The 22,009-nt window shown below is 47.3% G+C and overlaps 1 protein-coding gene across 2 annotated transcripts in view; it reads right to left on the minus strand.

The window, feature by feature from the left end:
- The window catches only part of L3mbtl2 (L3MBTL histone methyl-lysine binding protein 2), a 23,860-nt gene extending 3,504 nt beyond the window's left edge, over nucleotides 1-20,356 (minus strand). Inside the window, exons 1-14 of one of the 2 annotated variants that reach the window (XM_077798744.1) lie at nucleotides 20,258-20,330; nucleotides 17,012-17,047; nucleotides 15,104-15,344; nucleotides 12,635-12,768; nucleotides 9,292-9,415; nucleotides 8,385-8,464; nucleotides 6,561-6,678; nucleotides 6,017-6,151; nucleotides 5,654-5,742; nucleotides 2,040-2,271; nucleotides 1,577-1,653; nucleotides 1,308-1,412; nucleotides 535-682; nucleotides 70-152 (exon numbers count right to left, since the gene is read on the minus strand). In XM_077798744.1, coding sequence (XP_077654870.1) covers nucleotides 70-152; nucleotides 535-682; nucleotides 1,308-1,412; nucleotides 1,577-1,653; nucleotides 2,040-2,271; nucleotides 5,654-5,742; nucleotides 6,017-6,151; nucleotides 6,561-6,678; nucleotides 8,385-8,464; nucleotides 9,292-9,415; nucleotides 12,635-12,768; nucleotides 15,104-15,323 — 1,545 coding nt within the window. In that variant the 5' untranslated portion in view covers nucleotides 15,324-15,344; nucleotides 17,012-17,047; nucleotides 20,258-20,330. Of the gene's footprint in view, nucleotides 1-69; nucleotides 153-534; nucleotides 683-1,307; nucleotides 1,413-1,576; nucleotides 1,654-2,039; nucleotides 2,272-5,653; nucleotides 5,743-6,016; nucleotides 6,152-6,560; nucleotides 6,679-8,384; nucleotides 8,465-9,291; nucleotides 9,416-12,634; nucleotides 12,769-15,103; nucleotides 15,345-17,011; nucleotides 17,048-20,257 lie in introns of both variants that reach the window. The other variant, XM_026405938.2, reaches the window with a different exon arrangement.
- Nucleotides 20,357-22,009: the final 1,653 nt, after the last annotated feature.

The following is a 22,009-nucleotide window of genomic DNA, read 5'->3' on the forward strand; positions in this document are numbered from 1 at the left end:
CACAGACACAGTGGGAGGGCCAGTCCTGAGGCCACCACAGAACCCCTGTTCCATCCCTGGTCTCCTCACCATGTTGAAGAGTCTTGATGGAGCTGCTCTTGACTTGGTCTTCTCCAAGTAGGTGTCCCAGTTGAAAGTTTGTGTCTCATACCCTGGAAGAAAGGGTAGGGGAAGCAGGAAGTAGGAAGTTGGTCAGGGATAAGGGACACACCATCTGAAGAGTCACTACAACTTGGTCAGGCCCAGCCTGCAGTCTCCATAGCAACTCTTTCTTCCTTCCTTTCTGGGCTGGCACCTGTTCTATGACCACAATCTTGTTGCACAGGTTGTTCACTGGCCAACGGCACAAGTGGAAGCTCCATTTACCAACCAGACACTGGCCATGGAGCTGACTCGGCCCAGGCAGTGTAATGGCTAGCGGTGGCTGTTACCTCCCCCATACTGAGACTCCATGCCCCAGGGCTGACTTGACCAGCAGTCCGGGCCTGTGGCCTCATCCTGCAGGGCCAGCACTTGTTGCTACACCAGCCTTACCTTTTGGGGGTGTGAGCTCAATGTCATTCTTTTGGCAGAAGGTGGCTGGGAAGATGGCATGGGAAGAGGCATGGTAACAGAACCAGTCCGAGCCATCTGTGGAGGGCCCCCCGTCCACACAGATCATCAGGTAGCCGTCCAGGAGAACCTAGGGCAGGCGTGGGGCAGACACACAGCCTGCCGTGAGCCTCAGCCTCTCTGAGAAGATGGCTGTAGCAGGGGCCGAGGCAGATGAGTCTGACCGCATGTGGAGCCCACCTTCCCAAGAATACGGAGCCGCCCTTGCAGAGTGCCCAGGGCTCCTGTGACACCCTTGTGTGTCATCAGGCGATTTACTCTAAACAGTTAACACCACACCAACAGGGAACACATCTGTTGTTGCCACTGTTGGTGTGTGAGCTCGGGGCCCAGCATGGCGCAGGCGGGACGGAGAAGTCAGCAGCACCCTCCAGCAGGGACAAGGGAGGTGCTGCTCCTCAGGCAGTGGCAATAACAGAGGAGGCTAGGAGCCTGGCATGGCCCTTGGCTAGGCCTGCACAAAAGGAGATGGCCAAAGGCAGGAAGGCTCTGGTGAGGTGACAGGGTGGGGCTGGCACTTGAGTCAGGGCCAGGCTCAGGTGTTCAATATGCACGTGTTCCTGACACGAAGCAGGCAAGGCTCCACTCAGAGTCAGACACAGCAGGAGCAGCCAGCGAAGGCCCCGAGTCTGACAGCGAGAGCACCGCTGTGTACCATCAGCCACGACAGAGGTGGGAGGGTGGCCCAGGCTCACCTTGCAGATGGTCGCCACGCAGATGTTGCCCAGGTTCAGCGGGTCAATGGCCTCCAGCTTCATCCCCTCCTCAAACCAGCCGCCCTCTGTGTAGACAGCTCTTACCTTAAAAGGAATAGGGTGATTGGGGGAAGATGGGAGGAACAGGCATCATACAACCTGGGCCTGGGAAGCAGAGGCAGGAAGAGCCAACCCCAGGGAGAAGCCAGGCTCCCGAGACCTGGCGTGGACGGTGGCCAGGGAGGAAGGCACCCACGGCTGTGCCTCACCTTCTTGAACAGGTAAGGAACAGCATCACAGTAGATTTTCCGGAAGGTAGGATGATGGGCCATGTCACTTCGCCTCTCTTTTGAGCAGACGGAGGGAGTGAGGAAGAGAAAGGAGTCGGAAGGTGGTTCCGGGACCATGCCCACGCCTCCCAGAAACCCTGGCTACTCAGCCTCTGCTCTGGGCGGTGTGCCAGCCCTCTAGATTGGAGGGCACAGGCTTAACCAGGAAGAATCAGAAGCTCTGTGGGGACTACACGGCCCTCCAGACCTAGACCCTCATGACATCAGGACCAGAGCATCTGGGTTCAAATCTTGGTTTTACCACTTACACACTGGGCTGAGTGACCTCGGTCATGTCCCTCAGCCTCTCTGGACTCCAGTACCATCCTCTGCAGGGTGGTGATGGTCCTGAGGGGCAGGGCACTCCCAGTCTGGGGTCACGCTGGCCTGGGGCTCTACTGACCTGACATCTTGATGCTATGGCCAACACGCCGTGACCAACCCACTGGATGGATCAGGGGGCTCCACATGTGGCACCAAAAGTCATCATCACTGTCACCATCCTCATAGAGGAGCCGCAGGCGACCCCCGATTACTGTGTCCACCACAGCCATTCGGGTCCGTGACACCTGGGACTTGTCCACAACCTCAAGGCGCATGCCCTGCCGAAAGGGGTACTTCATGCTCTCCACCATCTGCAACGACATCGGGACACAGGTGTGCTGCTGCCTCCTCCGTCTGCCGCCCCGCTCTTAAGTCAGTGGAGGACAGGGAGGGTGTGGTAGAATCACTCCAGACAGGAAGGCAGGGGCGGGGCAGGTGGCCCTCCCTTCCCACAGGTTCCCTAGAAAAGCATCAAAGACAGGCACACGGCTCTCAGTGGGTGCCCCGCTTCACCTCACCAAACTCCAGTAAGTCAAATCAAGAGGCTGGACCTACAAGACCTACTTTAGACCAAGAAAATGGAAGTGATCCAGAGTCGAACAGATTCCAATGCCAGAGCTGGGCCTGGAACCTGTGTTACCGTGGTCTGCACTGGCCCCCAGGCACCTCCCACTCCCCTCTACCTCCTGGCCCCCTGCAGATACAAGACTTGTATCCAGGAAACTGAGGACCTGTGTCTCCACATGTCCAAATGCAGCTCTGACTCCAAAGGGCTGTGGTTCTGAAATGTTTCCAGAGCACCTTGGTAGCAATCCATGCCCTCTATCCCAACAAGGGGACAGTGACCAAGACATCCATGTGCTGCCCTGCAAAACCACAGTGGTGGGGCATGACTGAGGGGCTTTCCAGCTCCAGGCCACTGCTGGCTCAGGGAAAGGTGGCCCGCCTGGGTTTTGGTGATGACATTATATGAGCAATGCTATTTCCAAACATGTCAGGAGCACCTTGGAGTCACAAAGAAGCCATCAGGAAGAGTGAACCCAGGATCTTAGCCCAGACAGATCTTTCAGGCCCCAAGCTCAAGACCTAGAATACACCCTGACACCAACTGTCCGTCCTCATGGTAGCAGCTCCAGCTCATTTGGGAGGGTGGACAGTGCAGGGGCCTGGGTTGGGCTGCCTGTCAGACATATCCCCTTCCTCTACGGCCGCAAGGCAGGGCCCAAACCTAGTGGCACTTGACCCCCTTATTTGTTTAGAACAACACAGTGAGTGCTGAACTCTGCACAGGCAGCAGTGAGCAGCTGCTCAGCACAGAGCTCGGCACACAGCAGTGACCAGGGAATGTTCTCGAGTGAACAAATGCACAAATCAGCGTGCACACCGGCCTTGGCTGATGGGCCTTTGTTCTTTCAGAACACTAGCAAGCACTGGCTTTGTTATAGGGCTCAAAGGGCCACACACCCTATCCTGCCTTCCCCAGCCCCAATCTTCTGGGAGCGACTGCTGAGTGATAGAGCAAGGGGAAAGGCCTTGCTCACTGGCTGCGCTCTCCATGTCAAGGCACACGCTGCTTCCCCCTCTTCTTGGGACAGTGGCCTCCTAAGCACTGGTTCCCGAGAAGCCTGTCTGGAACTCTGGTCCCCATGAGTACTCTCATGGTGCCTTCCAGTCCTCGCCCAGTCATCTTGCCTCAATCACCTCCTTCGGCTTTAGTGTCCCCTCTTGTTTTTGGCATTAGAGGTTGAACCCAGGGGCACTTAACCACTGAGCCACATCCCCAGCCCTTTTTAATTTTTATTTTGAGACAGGGTCCAATCCCCAAGTTGGTGGGATTACAGGTGTGTACAACCATGCCTGGCTTGTTTCCCCTCTTGAGCATACTACAGGACAGGAGGGTATGTGACAGTCAGCCCATGCTTGCCGACTTGTCCACATGGAACCCTGTCTTTCTACCCAGAATCAACCCCTTTTAACTTAAGCAAAACTGAGGCCACCTTGTGATTCCTAATAGTCTGCATCACACATCATCACCAGCCTTATCCTAAGATAGGTGCTGGCAGAGAAAGTGAATGATCACCTCCCATCACCCAGTCTGTCGACTATGGGCACTATGGGACACACGAGACAAAGCTTGGTTTTGTTGAAGAACATGGAGCCAGGCATGGTGATGCCTGCTACAACCCTGGCCATCATGAGGGGCCACTGGCAACTAGCAGGATCTATCTCAAAATAAAAAGTTAAAATAAAGGGCTGGGGATGTGGCTCAAGTGGTAGCGTGATCGTCTGGCGTGCGTGCGGCCCGGGTTCGATCCTCAGCACCACATACAAACAAAGATATTGTGTCCGCCGAAAACTAAAAAATAAATATTAAAAAAAAAAAAAGTTAAAATAAAACAAGGGGCTGGGGATGTGGCTCAAGCAGTAATGCGCTCGCCTGGCATGCACAGGGCGCTGGGTTTGATCCTCAGCACCACATAAAAATAAAATAAAGATGTCGTGTCCACCGAAAACTAAAAGATATATATTAAAAAATTATCTCTCTCTCTCTCTAAAAAAAAAAAAAAAACAAGGGCTGGGGATTGGCTCAGTGCTGCTGAGCCAAACAAAGACTATAGAGAACAAGAAAAAGCACCCGCATGGAAGGTAAGTAGCAGGTAAGTAGTACCTGGTAAATTCAAGTCATTTCTACTTTGAGAAAGGGCGAGCAAGCCAGGGAATGCTTCTCTAGGATGCTCTGAGCCACTCCCTCTCCCAGGGTGACTCTCCACTAGCTAAGGCCCACGGTGGACCACCTTTCCACCAGTGCCTTGGGTGGGACAGGCCCAACTTCCATTCCATCTTTACATCCCACTGTTGCCTTCCACGCCAGACATATCCTGCCTATCAGGACAAAATTCAAAAGCCTGAAGGCTGCTGGATCCTGGCTCTTCCTCTGAGACAGGCCAGTCCAGCCCTGGGAGTCCTTGCAATGTGTTCCCTGTGCCCTGCTGTGAGGCTTACCAGGGCCACATGGGAACCTCACATGCAGCCCAGGCACCTACACAGGAGGAGACCTTCTAACCCTTTTGATTGGATGCCATGTGCACATGTGACTTAAAGTTAAAGAACAAAGTAGTTTAAAAAAAAATTAAATACTACACAGATGATTCTGGGGCACATCCCTATTTCCACATAATTAATTGTGTATATGACTTTCATTTCCTTTGCCAGACCAGGGATTCTTGAATGACAGTGTCTATATTCTTTGTGTTCCCATGGTGCTCTGTATACAAGTACATAATAACATCTATTATGTGAAAACTCTGGAAAATGCAAATGAGCAAAGGTAAGGATCTGGAAAAGCAAAGGCTGACAAAGCAACATGACTGATGTGGCCAGATCAGGGTCTGGATGGGGAGGTAGGCTGCCACCACCAAGGTAGTGTTGGACTCTGTCCTGCAGAAATGTGGAGCCACCGAAGATCATCCCAGCAAGGGGGTCTCAGAAAAACACTGCACTGAGGGGATGGGGCAGTGTTACTCAGTGGTAGGGCATTTGCCTTGCATGCACAAGGCCTCAGGTTCAATCCCCAGCACTGCACCCACACAACAAAAATTAATTCAATACTGCAATGAATAACAGGAAGGACAGAGCAAAACGGGAAGAGTGGGAGGGAGAGCAGCTAAGAGTCCCAGAGGGCTCCTGTCAGACCTTGATATGGAAATCCACAGGAAGTGTCCTGGAGCCTACCAACCGCTTCATGAGGTAGCCTTTCCAGTCGGTGAACTTGGCATGGATGGCTGTGGAGACACCGGCATAATCCTGGTTACAGCCTGGCAGTATCCTCACCCACCCAGAGATCATCAGAGGGGACTGAATAATTTATTTATGTCACTTCAGGCCAGCAATGACTTTGTCTTACAAAACCAGAGTCCACAACATGGCTTGGCCCAGAAGCCAGGAGGACAGGAGGGAAGGAAGCAAGAAGCAAGTGGGTTCTGCTCTAGCCCAAGAGGCTCTGCCTCTACGCAGGGCCCTCGGGAACCAGGACAGGGAAAGTTCTCATCAACTCACTCCGGGGAGGCACCAGGATCTTGCTATTGATGGCACACCACCCAATGGGGTGGACATCCACAGTTCCCAGGTTGCACCAGAAGTCATGGCTGGCATCATTTTCAAAGCCTTCATACCGGAGCAACACCCGGTACCCTGAAAGGAAAGGTGAGGGAGGATGGGAAAGGAACATTCCTAGGCCTTTCTTATTCTCCAGCCTAAGTCAGAAATCCCACTTCCTATTCCAAGAACTCCTTCCAGGCAAATGAAGCCCCTGTTGTCCAAAACAAAACGAATCCAAGCCAATTATTTGGAAATGTTATGGTAGTATGATGGTGAGACTGATTTTCTATACCCTGACTATCCCCGCAATAAAACTATAGTTTCCAAGCTTGCCCAGCGCCATCGTCCCCTCTAAGACAGGACAATCCCAAGAAGAAGAACAGAGATGCCAGTGGGCGGGTTTTAATTTATAAAGCCAATTTCTGCCTGCACTACTGCCTTCCGGCTTGAGATGTCACTCTACAGACATCTCAGGTGCTGCCCTGGCCAGAGGAACACCCACCTGCTGCCTGGATGACGGAGGCGATCCAGTACACCCGGCTGGGGAGTACAGCATCACTGTTGAGCACCTCCACCTTCATCCCCTTCATCACGTCCTCCCACTGGTCATACAGCGGGACCTGTGTGGCCACAAGAGCATTCAAGGTGGGGAGTGAGCTTCCTGGGCTGGCAGGAGAGAGCCCCTGAGGCCTGAGTCACATCCTTCTCTACCTCAACTTTTCATGTCGCCTCTGTGTACAGGAAACTAGGCTAGTACTAGTACTCAGAGATGAGCAGGGCGAGCCCACTATCCCTGAAGAGCTGAGCTGGAACAGGGGTGGGAGAATGGGGGCAGGCCAGGGGACAGGTGGAGGTCCAGAGTCACAGACCTAAGTTCTAAACATTACAGGGCTAGCCCCCAGTCATGTCAACCGGGGTATAACACATCTTGGCAAGCCTCAGTCTCTTTGTTACCATGTCAGCCTGGACAGTAACACATTTTAGCACTTACTGTGTGCCAGGCACTGTTCTTGGTGCAAACACCAATACCTATCGTCACTTAACTTGGGCAGTAAGTATCATGACCCCTTGTTCACAGAACTGCCTTGCCTCATGCTATCCCTGGCATGTCCTTCTCCTTAGTAGTGGGCTACCTGAGGCTGCCTTCCTAGTACATAAGATGCTTCTCTGCCAATGGTACCTTGATTCTACCTTGAGAAAGCAGAATAATTTTTTCATTCTCAAGCCTGACCTAAGCCAGTCGAGGTGTTCTATCCATCTCCCTGGGCACAGATATTGGTTTGTCACTGAACCTGGAAATAGTTGTGCTGGCCCAGACACATAGGGGCAGGTTTCTACAGAGCATATTGAATCTAGTGTGTTAAATGCAAGTACAATGTAACTCCCCTGCAAGGACAGTGCTGGGAGCCCTAGAGAATCTGGGCAAAGAAGAGGTTGCCCCAGTAAGGAGGATGCAGTCTTCATCAGCAACTCAGAGGAGTAGAGCCAGTTAACCGAGTAGAGAGCCAACTTGTCAACCGTGCAAGGCACTTCCCAGCATTCAGGAGCAGTTCAGAAAGGAGGGTAGACAGTGGGTTTTTTTCTGGCTAGAGGAGTCCTCAGGACTCAAGAGGTCTGGACTTCAGGGAATGGCAGTGAAAGACAAATGAAGACCCTGCTACAGGTGTTCCCCCAGGCCTGCAGGCTATTGTGGGTTACAGTGGCTAGGTATTAAGTTCCTGACCTCAAGCCCACCCCACCAGGATCTTGCCCTTCTGGTTCCTCAGTGATAGGAGCAAGAGAGTCTTCTGCAGAGGTTGGTCCAGGAGCTATCCACACCTGCCTCCTGCCACCAAGGGGCCCAACCAGTATAAAAGCACTATGCTTTCAACAGGAAAAACGCTAAATAGTGGGGAGAAATGGGAGAAGGGCTTCAAAATTGGAAAGGCCCTCAGGGAACGGCTGGGGGTAGCTCAGTGGTAGAGAGTGCACCCTGCAATCATGAAGACCTGGATCCCACCCCCAGCACCAAGAAGAAAAAGAAAAAGAAAAAGAAGGGTCCTTAGATATCAATTAACGTAGTGTAAATAAGCCAGGTAGGGACCTCAGGGAGGAGTTGCAGCTGAGCCCGGGGGGTGGGTAGGTGGGGGGGACCCTTAACAAGTGTCAGCAGGGGGTTTTCTGAGAAGCAGACGGAAAGGCACATGGAGCTATGGCAAGCCGGGGCTTCTCCACGCAGACCTGCCCACTGTTCTCTCCGGAGTGTGGCTGTCCTGTGAGGTGGGAAGCACCAAAGCCAGCCCGTGCCCATCCCTGGCTGTCCCTCCCTCCCTGTCAGGGCACTCACGTGTTTAAAGCAGCTGACAGGAGCAGCCTTGTAACTGTGATCCTTCAGGAACTTCCCCCAGTCAAAACCCAAGACCAGAGCTGCAGAGCAGAAAGAGGAAGAGTGGAGGCTGAGGACCCACACAGCCATGCTAGGGACCTGCACCCTGAGGATCCAGGCAAGGCACAGAAGCAGGGCCCTTTCCTCAGCCAGCAGCCCCTAATAGCTCTGCACCTCAGCCCCTCACATATCACCATACCTGCCCCACTAATGGCCATCAGGATAGGGAGGACCAACCTACAAGCCCCAGACACTCAGACTTAAGAGCAGATTAACATTCAGAGGGAAATCTCTCCCCTTTTTCCTCCAAATCAAGGGAAATTCAAATGTCCTTGGCTTAACTCCCAGGCCTCCTCCAGCCTCCCAATGGCCACAGATGATGTGAACAGATGGGAGGAGCGCACACTTAGGCCCCTCCACCCTCCTGTCTATGGAGGGCAACTTCAATCAGGAACTCAGACCAACACAGCAGAGCTGCTTTGGGCCTACATACAATTTGCTCAGAAACTGATACATTCAGAAAAATGAGAAAAAAGACCCTTTCCATCCTACTACCCTCCCTGCTTCACAAGCCCTCTGAACCAGACCTGGGCCTCCACTGCCCCAAGGAAAGAGAAGCCCTTGGGATAAAAGCAAAAAGAAACAAAATCAGCTACATCTTGGTTTTTGAGTGATCAAGAGTACGAGCCCTGATAACCAAAGGGTGTTTGAGGGATTTTCTGAAGTCATTTCCACAACACCCACCCAGGTGGGGTGATACCATCCACAGCAAGCCTGGGTCTGGCCGCCCTGCAGCAGGGTTTTCCCACCCTCCCTCTTAGGGAAGGCTACCCCGCCCTGCCCCCCACGCCAGCCTCTGCTGTCTCACCATCTTGTCCTGTTGGTGTCCCGTCTGCTAGCTGTCCTGTCCCTTGGGAGTGGAGGAAGGCTCCGATTTTGGCAGACCACGCTGCCTTATGAAGGACTTTGGCTTTCTTGGTGGGTGGTTTTCCCTGGAGGGGACAGAAGATGAGTGTCCTGTTCTTGGTCCAGTTACTTCACCTCTTCAGGGCTTCAGTTTCTTTTGTAAAACTGCAGGATGGGCAATAGCTCTTGGCTCAGAGGGTGGGTACAGGGAAGGTTTGGGGTCACAGGAGCTGCAGGGCAGGGAGGGACATGTGTTCTGCTTCCTCTAGGAACCTCTCCCTCAGCTTCAACTCTCATCTCCCCCCTCCTGGGCTCCTCAGGGCCTGCAGGAGAATGGCTACAGAGGGACAAGAAACTCTCTGAAACGGGAGGCAACATTTTACATTTATGTGATTCTGGAAAGATAGTCTGGAAAGATAGTCTTCAGCCTTCATCAGGTGCTCGAAGAGCACAGACCTTAAAGACTGATGTGATCTGTACCTTGTGCCATAATATATATATATATATATATATATAATTTTTTTTTCCTTTTTGTGGTTCTGGAGATAGAACCCAGAGCCTCGTATGTGTAGGCAAGTGCTCTGCCACTGAGTCACATCACCAGCCCTGTATCTTGTAACTTCAAGGAGAAAGGGCAGGAAGAGATGAGTGAAGCAGAAATGTGGGTTTGTGTATTTGCTTACTGCAGTACTGGAGACTGAACCCAGGGCCTCACACATCCTAGGCATTCTACCACTGAGTTGTATTCCCAACCCTTTATTTATTTATTTGTAGGTGAACACAACAACCTTTATTTTTTAATTTTTTGGTAGGTACTGGGGATTGAACTCAGAGGCACTCAACCACTGATCCAGCCCTATTTTGAATTTTATTTAGAGACAGGGTCTCACTGAGTTGCTTAGTGCCTCATAGTTGCTATGGCTGGCTTTTTTTTTTTTTTAATTATTATTATTTTTTTAGTTGTTGATGGACCTTTATTTTATTTATTTATATGTGGTGCTGAGAATCAAACCCAGTGCCTCAAACGTGTTAGGCAAGTGCTCTACCACTGTGCTACAATCCCAGCCCCACTGAGGCTGGCTTTGATCCTCCTGCCTCAGGCTCCTAAATTGCTGGGATTTTAGGCATACACCACCACACCTGGCCCAACCCTTTATTTTTAAAAGCACATCTGTAATCTCAGCAACCTGGGAGTTTGAGATAGGAGGATCACCAAATTTGAAGTCAGCCTCAGCAAATTTACGAAGATCCTGTCTCAAAATAACAAAGAGAAAAAAATTGAGAGAGGGTCTTGCTAAATTATCTAGGCTGACCTTGAACTTGTGGTTCTCCCCTGTCTCATCTTCCTAAGTAGCTGAGATTATAGGTGTTGCCTCAGTACCTGACAGAAAAGTGGATTTAGAGGCTGGGGCTATAGCTTAGTGGCACTGTTTGCCTAGCATGTGTGAGGCACTGGTTTCGATCCTTAGTACCACATAAAAATAAAAACAAATAAAATAATCTACAGCTACAAAAAGAAAAAAGAAAGAAATGTGGGCTTAAATCCCAGCAGACCTTCAGTCAAATACTTCTACAATGTATTAAAAATATTTTTAGCTGTAGATGGACATAATACCTTTATTTCGTTTATTTATTCTTATGTGGTGCTGAGGATTGAATCCAATGCCTAACACATGCTAGGCAAGCACTCTACCACTGAGCCACAAACCCAGCCCTAAAATTTTTAGTGATATCTCTTTAAGATATTAAAACTCTGGGCTGGGGATGTGGCTCAAGCGGTAGCCCGCTCGCCTGGCATGCGTGCGACCTGGGTTCGATCCTCAGCACCACATACCAACAAAGATGTTGTGTCTGCCGAGAACTAAAAAATAAATATTAAAAATTCTCTCTCTCTCTCTCTCTCCTCTCTCACTCTCTCTTAAAAAAAAAAAAAGATATTAAAACTCCTGAGCTTTTAAAAGGGGAATTTTAAATTTATTTTTATTTTTAAATTCAGTATAATAAAATAGGAATTTTTTAAAATCCAGGCTTTTTTCCCCATCACTGCTAAGGCTTGAACCAGGGCCTCCCACAAGCTAGGCAAGAGTTCTACCACTGAGCTACAACCCTGGCCCTGATATCCATATTTTAGGACCACTGATGGACTAGGAAGGCCAAGCCCTTAGCAAATAGGTCCTGTAGCTGTCATCAATTTAGGTCCCTCAGGACAGGGACATTTCCATGCTCTGACTAAAATCCACAAAATGAGGGGAACAATTGTAACTGTCTCAAAGTTGACAAAGCATATGAAGCACTAACCAGAGAGATCCAGCCTGCAGCAACTTCCAATAAATGTCAGGGCAGCGGTTCTCTAGCTTTGCACACGTTAGCACTGGCTGGGGGCTCTTTAAAATCCCCAGGTCTAGGCCATGCTCCATCCCGGTTTAATTGGAATCTTTGGGAGTCAGACACAAGCCTTGGTATTTTTAAAGTTTTCCAGGCAATGGCGACATGCAGACGAGTTTGCAAACCAGTGCTACACATGTGGACAACTGGAGGCCGGCACTTGTGATTACGTTCCAGCCAAGGTTCCACTGTTGTCTTCCCACAGAGCCACTTGAGTGTCATTCCAAGTCCCTGGACCTCCACACACTGAATCAATGTGTGGATAGGAGTGTGCTTCCATGTCTCCAAGTTCTATAAACATCAACCACTAGAGACTGGAAAGATTATCTATGCGACTGCCTATGACATGGAATCAGACAAAACACTGACTTCTGAGCCCTGTGGCCTGCGATCCTCATGCTTGTTTCCCAGCTTCCTTCAAGGCATATATAAAATGTAGCATGGGGCTGGGGATGTGGCTCAAGCGGTAGCACGCTTGCCTGGCATGCGTGGGGGGCTGGGTTCGATGCTCAGCACCAAATAAAAATAAAGATGTTGTGTCCACTGAAAACTAAAAAATAAATATTTTAAAAATCTCTCTCTCTCTCTCTGAAAGAAAGAAAATATGTGTAGGTTATAAAAAAATAATAAAAATAAAATAAAACGTAGCATGAAGACGAAGGACATCAGGCTCCCCCGAGATAAAACTGATAGTTTTATCAGTTCCTTGGGGGTAGGGAATAGAGGGTAGCTCCAGGGATTAATTCCTCTGTCCTCTGAAGTTTGAGGGCATACTAAATACCAAGAAAATTTGAGGTTTCAGACAACCATAAGCAAAGAGCTCCTCCCCAAGCCCTTGCTGGTTCCTAGCCTTGGATCAGTTGATGGTTCCTGTCTCAGCACCCAGGGCCCAGGGAAGGGTGCATGTGGTTGTCTCTCACCTGTAATCTAGCCAGGATACTGGCTTTTTTGGAGTTGGAGGAGTAGCTCCTGGAACAGGAGACACTGCAGAACCTCTTGGTCTTGGAGAAGAAGGCTTCCCGTGTGCCCACGATACCACACATCTCACAAACGGCTGGGAAGAGAATTTAGCACATGACTTACCAATGTGGTTACCTCAAATCCAACAAAAGATGGGCCCTTCAAAGCCTTGGGCACTGCACTAACCAGGTAAGCCCGAGTACCCACTAAGGCTGACAGCTGGAGAAGAGGAGGAGGCAGGAGGCGGGACTGCTGTGTGTGTGTGTGTGTGTGTGTGTGTATTTCCCCCCGCCCAGGACAGGGTGTCCCTATGTTGCCCAAGCTGGCCTCAAATTCCTGGGCTCAAGGGATCCTCCTGCCTCAGCTTCCTGAATAGCTGGGACCACCAGCGTGCCACACACCCAGCCTGGCGTGTATATGTGAATCTGTCTCACCCAAGCTATGCTGCTTGGCTTCCCTTTGTTATATCAATGGTGGGGCTAGGGGAAATGCATGAGAAGGACTGGGTACATAAGCAGGTGTTAGCAACTTTTCAAGAGACGATGAAAGGGGAAAATGTGTGTAAAAGGAGGAAAACAGAAAAGTGCCAAAGTGAATCTCTGTGGCTTTATTTAAATAGTAAGGAGACTGAATTAAATCCATGTTTCAATCACCCGAGGAGCTTTTAAAAAATTCCAGAACCTAAGATTCTCATGAAATGGTTTGCTATGAGACACTGACATCTGTAGTGTTACAACCTCCCCAGGTGATTCTAATTTGCAGTCAGGGAACTTATGGACTAGCTGGTTTCCAATGATTCCTTCTAGTGATGAAGTTCTAAGACTCTAAGAAAATGGTTGAGAGAAAATAGAAGGGAGAAAGACAAAAGAAAGGAAAATGGAAGAAAAGACAATATGAATAGAAAGAAGGATCAACTGACAAAAAGTGTTAGATTATAGCTGGGTCCAGTGGCACATGCCTGTAATCCCAGCTCAGGAGGCTGAGGCAAGAGGATCATGAGTTCAAAGCCAGCCTCAGCAAAAGCGAGGTGCTAAGCAACTCAGTGATACCCTGTCTCTAACACAAAAATAGGGCTGGGGATGTGGCTCAGTGGCTGAGTTCAATCTCCAGTATGCCCCCCACCAAAAAAAAGTATTAGATTACTATTCCAAAAAGTTTAAGAAGCCAGGCGCAGTTGAACATGCCTGTAATCCTAGTGACTTGGGAGGCTGAGGAAGGATTCCAAGTTCAAGGCCAGACTCAACAACTAGACTCTGTCTCAAAATTTTTTTAAAAAGGCAAAAAAAGAAAAAAAAGAGAGAGAGAGAGACAGACTTTTGACTGGGGATACAGCTCAGTTGGTAGAGTGCTTGCCTTGCACGCACAAGGCCCTGGGTTCCATGCCCAGCACCACAAAAAGTAAATAAATAAATAAAATTTAAAAAATAAAAAGGCCTGATGATGTAGCTCAATGGTAAAGAACCCCTAGGTTCAGTCCCCAGTGCTGGAAAACAAAACAAAACAAAAACAGAACTTAGAGATCAAGGAACGGAGATATCATCAAAGCCTGTCTAGCCTGCCTCTCTTCACACACTGGAGGCCCTGACACAGGCCCAGCAGCTATCCAAGCATTAGATCTCTGAAGCCCAGCTGGTTTCCAGATGATCCATGGGATTCTTAGTGCTCCACTCCATCCAGATCCTTTTGTTTTGGCAGTACTGAAGATTGAATTCAGGCAGGCTCTATCACTGAGCCACATCCCCAGCCTTTTTAAAAATTTATTCTGAGACAGGGACTTGCTAAATTGCTCAGGCTGGTCTCAAACTTGTGATTTTCCTCCCACAGCCTCTCAAGTTGCCAGGATAAAAGGTGTGAGCCACTGCTCCTGGTTCCACCCAAATCCTCTTTCCTGGAGGTCACTTTATCCTGTACCCCCAACCACCAATTCCCTCATTTCTCACCAACAAGTTATTATTAATAGCCCACAAGTTACTATTATTATCTTTTTGGTGGTGCTAGGAATCAAACCAAGGGCCTCACCTGCTAGGCAAGTGCTCTACCACTGAGCCACACCCATAGTCCTCCACAAGGTATTATTTATCCCTTCTGGGAAGACACCCCACAGCCCTTAAGATTTCCTATCTTCTCCACACACAGACTGAGAAATCCCCAGCCCTCTCACACAAATGTAAAAGCAGTATCATGTTCCTGACTGGCATCTAATATGTGCTGCATAAACATTAGTTGAATCAAAGAATGAATGAAATCACAATTTGAAACCAGACCGCAATAGAGGAATGACCCCCCTGGCCAAGTCCTTAGACATCTGATCCATAAGATCAAGCAGTCTTTTACATCTGGATGGCTCTGGTCAAACCGCCTGTATTCACTCCCTGTTCCTTCATAACCTCCTGACTCCTCTCCATCTTCAGGGGATACTGTGAAGGCACCTGGTTCAGAACCACTGCCATCCAAGGAGCGTGGAGTCCCAGGGCTGAGCAAATGGAGGGGGGAGGTTGGAAGCTCCCCTGCTTCTCGATCTTCATTTTCTGCTTCACTTGACTCCTCCAGATAGGAGCTGCTCTCACTGCCCACACTGCTGTTGTAACTCCGGAAACTATCATAGCCTCCAAACAGCTCTAAGTCATCATCTTCTTCTTCTTCCTCCATTGGTTCCGAAGATGGGGTCTCCTAGTAGAAGGATGACACAGACCAGGCAGAAAAAAATATGGTTGGTTTTAATGTATGGGGAGAGAATCTGCAGATCTGCTACCAACCCACTTTCTGATTCTTTGTCAACATTTTGGGAAACATTTGAAATACCCCTTTTTTGCAAACACAAGTATCATTACTTCTTTTTATACATTTCTTCACCATAATTCAACACAACAGCATAAGACAGAAAATGTTAGGAATTCACTAGGCTCCTGTGATCTACAAAGGATGATTTTATATATACACACACACACACACACACACACACACACACATATTTATTTATTTATTTTTAAGTTGTAGTTGGACACAATACTTTCACTTTATTTATTTATTCTTATGTGGTGCTGAGGATCGAACCCAGGGCCACACATGTGCGAGGCAAGCGCTCTACCACTGAGCCACAACCCCAGCCCCCAAAGGATGATATTTTAACATGGATGAAATAGAACACAGTGGCTGCAATTGTAGTTCAGTGGTGGAGCACTTGCCTTGCAAGTGTTAGGCACCGGGTTAAATTCTCAGCACCACAAAAAAATAAATAAAGGTATTGTGTCCATCTACAACTAAAAAATGTTTAAAAAAAAAAAAAAAGAAAGAAATAGAATACAGTTGTTCCTTGACTTTCAAGGGGGTTACATACTGATAAGTCCATCAAAAATTGAAAATATTTTAAGTGAAAATTGCATTTAGTACACATAACCTATTAAATATCATAGCTGAGCAACACTGTACACCACAGTGTACTAAGCAATTTCCCCCAGATGATTGTGTCACCGACAAAGCTACAGTCACTGTCCAGCATCATGAGAGATTATGCTACTTACTGGTAACTTGGGAACAGGCTAAAATTCAAAGTACAGTTTCTATTGAATGTATATTGCTTTCCCACCACTGGAAAATAAAAAAAACCTGTAAGTTGGAAACCTGAAGTTTGTTTGACAATGTGAAAATATCTTAAATACCTCTAAAAGACATTCCAGGGGGCTGGGGTTGTGGCTCAGTGGCAGAGTGCTTGCCTAACATGCATAAGGCACTGGGTTTGATCCCCAGCACCACATAAAGAAAACTAAATAAACAAAATAAAGGTATTGTGAGCATCTACAACTAAAAAAATTATTATTTTTTTTTTAATTTCTCCTTTCTAGGGGCTGGGGATGTGGCTCAAGTGGTAGCACGCCTGCCTAGCATGCGTGAGGCACTGGGTTTGATTCTCAGCACCACATAAAAATAAAGATATTGTGTCCACCTAAAACTAAAAAATAAATATTAAAAAAATTTCTCCTTTCTAGAGTAGAAAACTTATATTATAAATTCATTCTTCTTTGTTCAGCATCTATACCCCAAATAACTTCAACTAAAAAAAAAAAAAAAAAACCTCAGCATGGTGGCACACATCTATAATCCTAGCAGCTCTGGAGAATGAGGCAGGAGGATTGTGAGTTCAAAGCCAGCCTCAGCAACAGCGAGGTGCTAAGCAACTCAGTGAGACCTTGTCTCTAAATAAAATACAAAAAATAGGGTGGGGGATGTGGTTCAGTGGCTGAGTGCTCCTGAGTTCAATTCCTGGTATCTCGACCCCCCCGCCCCAAGAAAAAACAATTTAAGAGGCTGGGGTTGTAGCTCAATGGTAGAGCACTTGCCTGGTATGTGTGATGCTCTGGGTTCAATCCTCAGCACTGCATATAAATAAATGAACAAAATAAGGATCCATCAACAATTAAACAACTAAAAAAAAAACTTAAAAAAAAAAAAAGTCAACATACACACACACACACAATTTAAGTAAGGGAAAAGTTAATTCAAGACCCAGACTGTGCCAAGAAAGATATGAAAGGCAGATGACACACAGGTAGCTATGACATGATGGTATATAGCACAACTTTATTTATTTGTACCAGGGATTGAACCCAGAGGCACTTAACCACTGAGCCACATCCCCAGCCCTTTTTTAATTATGTATATATATATATTTTTTCCAGTGGACCTTTATTTATTTGTATATAGTGCTGAGGATCAAACCCAGTGCCTCACAAATGCTAGGCAAGTGTTCTACCACTGAGCTACAACCCAGACCCCCCCAGCCCTTTTTTTCTTAAATATTTTTTAGTTGTCAAAGGACCTTTATTTTATATGTGGCGCTGAGAATTGAACCCAGTGCCTCACATTCGGTAGGCAAGCAATCTGCCATTCAACCATAGCTCCAGCTCCACCCCCAGCTCTTTTTTATATTTTATTTAGAGACAGGGTCTCACTGAATTGCTTAGCACCTTGCCATTGCTGAAGCCGGCTTTGAACTCAAGATCCTCCTGCCTCAGCCTCCCAAGCCATTGGTGTGCATCATAGTACTCGGCTGATTTTTTGTTTTAAAAAATAATTTTTGGGGGGGGGGGCTGGGGATGTGGCTCAAGCGGTAGCGCGCTCGCCTGGCATGCGTGCCGCCCAGGTTCGATCCTCAGCACCACATACCAACAAAGATGTTGTGTCCGCCGAAAACTAAAAAATAAATATTAAAAAAATTCTCTCTCTAAAAAAAATAAAATAAAATAAATATTTTTTTTGTTATAGATGAACACAATACCTTTTTTTCTTTATCTTTTTTTTTAATGAACTCATTTTTTTTTAGATGTGTAGACCTTTATTTTATGCATTTACTTATATGAGGTGCCGAAAATCGAACCCATGCTAGGAAAGCGCTCTACCACTGAGCCACAGCCTCAGCCCAATGCCTTTGTTTTATTTACTTATTTTTTTTTTTTAATATTTATTTTTTAGTTCTCGGCGGACACAACATCTTTGTTGGTATGTGGTGCTGAGGATCGAACCCGGGTCGCACGCATGCCAGGCGAGCGCGCTACCGCTTGAGCCCCATCCCCAGCCCTTATTTACTTATTTTTATATGGTGCTGAGGCTCAAACGTGGTGCTTCACATGTGCTAGGTAAGCTATCTATCACTGACCTCAGCCCCAGCCCTTTAAATAGGTATGTATGCATTTATTTTTGGTACTGGGGATTGAACCTGGGACTCTTAACCACTAAGCCACATCCTCAGCTGTTTTTTTATTTTATTTATTTTTGAGATAGGGTCTCACTAAGTTGTAGCACAGCTTTAAATTAAGCTCTGATTCTAACTAGCTACAGGTCTTTAGGCAATTCATTCAACCTCTATGGCTCTCTATTTTCTTTCTTTCTTTTTTAAAAATATTTTTTAGGGACTGGGGTTGTGGCTCAGCTCATAAGAGATCCTGGATTCGATCCTCAGCACCACATAAAAAAGTAAATAAATAAACAAAATAAAGATATTGTGTCCATGTATAACTAAAAGAATATTTTTAAAAATATTTTTTAGTTGTCAATGGACCTTTATTTTATTTATTTATATGTGGTGCTGAGAATGGAACCCGGTGCCTCACACACTCTAGGCAAGTGCTCTACCACTGAGCCACAACCCCAGTCCCTGGGTCTCTATTTTCTTATCTATGAAATAAGAACATTTTTGGCTCACAGGCTATGAGAAATGAATGGGATATATGTGAAGCAAGGTAGAGTTTGGGGATCTGTGCCAAATACCATCTCTAGTGCTTGCTAGCTAAGAACTTATAACATGTCAATCTCTCAGTGCCTTCATTTTCACAAAATGAGCATAACACAAGCTATTTATTTATTTTATTTAAAAGTATTTTTAATTGTAAATGGACACAATATCTTTTTTATTTATGTGTTTTTATGTGGTGCTGAGGATCGAACCTAGTGCCTCACATGTGCAGGCAAGTGCTCTACACTAAGCTATAATCCCAACCCAACAATACTGATTTAAAAGGATTTAAGGGGAAAGAGAGAATACTACAAAGCACTCAGAACAGCGACTTACACATATTAAGTCCTCAATAAACGCTGGCAAATATTATTGGCTCAAAGCATGGTTTCTCAAATCAGATTTGCCTGGGTTTAAGACGTGGCTCTATCACTTATCAACTGCGTTTGTGATTTTGTGCAAGATATTTAGCCTTGCTACCTGATATTTAGCCTTGCTACCTGATATTTAGCCTTGCTACCTACGGTTTCTTCACTAATACGATGGAGATAACAACAAGACTTCTTTAGAGGATTATTATGAAGATTGAGGTCAGAGGTAAAGCTTCATTCTACTTTCAGCAATTAGTGACAGCTCTGAAAGTGTTAGCTATTATTCTTATTTTCCATTTTTAATTCTGCTTTATCCTTAAAGTTTCCCAGCACATGCAAATATGCTAGAAAGGAAACGGAATTTAAATATAAGGAGCCCAGTAGCCAAATGATTGAAGGGTGGGTGGGTTACAGGTTGTTGTAGCGGAGTGGAAAAGGCAATGACAAGATTTTGGAGGCTGATTTACCCCACCTCCTTCCCTTTCCAGCTGTGTTGAGCCTCTGGGAACTCACTACCTCTCTAAGTCTCCGCTGCTTTAACCATAGACGTGAAGCCACATCCCAGGACGGCGAGGGCGTTTGGAGACCATGCACGCGAACGCTTCAGGCACGGAATAATATTAAACCTCACGTCCCTTCGCTTCGCACCTGGATGCGAAAGGCCTCAACAATCCCTTAGGAACGCGACCACGAGACGAGGAAGACAAAGATCCAAATGCTCACAGAGCTGGACCCACGTCCCCTTCCCCAGGCTAGCGGGATTTCCTCCCTGAACTCGCGAAGCGAAGCGGGTCCCAGACCACAGGAGCAAAAAGTGACGGCGATTGCCTCTGGCCCTAGCTGGACCTACTACCTCAGTTTACCAACCCGTCCACCCTCAGCCCTCCACGCTCACAGCGTCGCCGAAAGGCCTAAAGACGGATCCGTTGAGCGAGGTTCTCCGGGTTCCCTTTCGCAGTAGTGCTAAGTCTCCTCCCTCTCACCTCAATGCTCCGGGGTTTCTCCATGAGACCTCAGTTTCTTCTACCGTCACCAGGTGCAGGAAGCCATATTGGCCTCGCCGCTCTCCCGGGGCGCACTCATTGGCTGCCTCCCTGAGCCGCGGGCCAACCACGCTGCAGGAAAGAGGGAAAGCCGGTTCCGTGCCCCCCTCCCCCCGGGGAGCTGGAAAGCCGTGGGCGGTTGTGGGACTTGTAGTTCTCGTCTGTGCGCGTTGCCACAGCGACGCGAAAACCTCAGTGCTGGTACTGCTCGCACCTATTTTTCTTGTTAAAATAACCTGCGCTCTCATTCCGATCGTATTCTTTATTAGGTGATTATTGAGCACCCATAATAGATACTTGTAGGCGCCAGCAATAGCCTTGCATCCTCCCTAGAGATTTAAGGTGCTGGTGCTCTACTGTAATCCCAGCTACTGGGGGTGCTGAGGCAGGAGGATTGCAAATCGCAAATTCGAAGCAAGGCTGGGCAATTTAGCGAGACTTTGTATCAAAATAAAATAAATAAAGGCTGGGAATGTAACTCAATGGTAGAGTGCCTCTGAGCTCAAGCCTCAGCAATCAGGAAAAGAGGAGAGGGAGAGATAATAATATAAAGTATTGGACCAGGATGCCTAGAAGGGGGACTAATATCCAATTCAGGCAGAACCTTTAATACTCTATGCCCAATTGCTATAAATGTCCAGCTCACTCAGATCCTCAACATTGCTGGGGCGTGGTGGCGCACACCTGTAATCCCAGTGAAGCAGGAGGATTGAGAGTTCAAAGCCAGCCTCAGCAATTTAGCGAGGCACTAAGCAACTCAGTTGAGACCCTGTCTCTACATAAAATACAAAATAGGGCTGGAGATGTGGCTCAGTGGTCGAGTGCCCCTGTGTTCAATCCCTGGTACCAAATCATTATCATCATCATCATCATCACCCTCGTCAACATTGCCCCTCATCACTATTTCATAAATAAAACCTTGAATATGAATGCTTCTCTTCCCCATCCCACTTGGATTCCACCATCTCCTACACACCGTGAGGTCTAGGCATGGTTGTAGAGTGTTACAGACATTAACTCAGACCCATTTTGAAGAAGAGGAAACGGTGGCTCTTCAGTTTTGGACACTTTCCAAGATCACCCAAGATTGAAATTTAGATTTTGGTCTAAATTCTTAGCCTATATTAGGCTGTTTCCCAGTTAACTAATTGAGAGTCTAAATGTCATGAGTGAAGGCTGAATATATGCAAAATATATTCCTGAATTTAAGATGCAGCACACATATGTGAACTACTTCTACTACTTCTACCATAAGTTCTTGTATCCATGCTATTAATAGTATTGGTTCTGCCACATCCAAAATACATCCTGTACCCTACTATAAGTCACTTGCTTACTGAAACAGCCTTTCAATGGGTCTCCTGCTTGAATCTCACCTTCTTTAATTCACACAAGTTGTTTTGTTTTTTTGTTGTTTTTTTTTTAAGACAGAGGGAGAGGGAGAGGGAGAGGGAGAGGGAGGGAGAGAGGGAGAGAGAGAGAGAGAGAGAGAGAGAGAGAGAGAGAGAGAGAGAGAGAGAGAGAATTTTAATATTTATTTATTTATTTATTTTTTTAGTTTTCAGAGGACACAACATCTTTGTTTGTATGTGGTGCTGAGGATCGAACCCGGGCGGCCCGCATGCCAGGCTACGGCTTGAGCCACATCCCCAGCCCACACAAGTTGTTTTTTTAAATATTTTGTTACTGGGG

This window comes from Urocitellus parryii, chromosome 5 (assembly GCF_045843805.1).
Source record: "Urocitellus parryii isolate mUroPar1 chromosome 5, mUroPar1.hap1, whole genome shotgun sequence".
Lineage (NCBI taxonomy): Eukaryota > Metazoa > Chordata > Mammalia > Rodentia > Sciuridae > Urocitellus > Urocitellus parryii.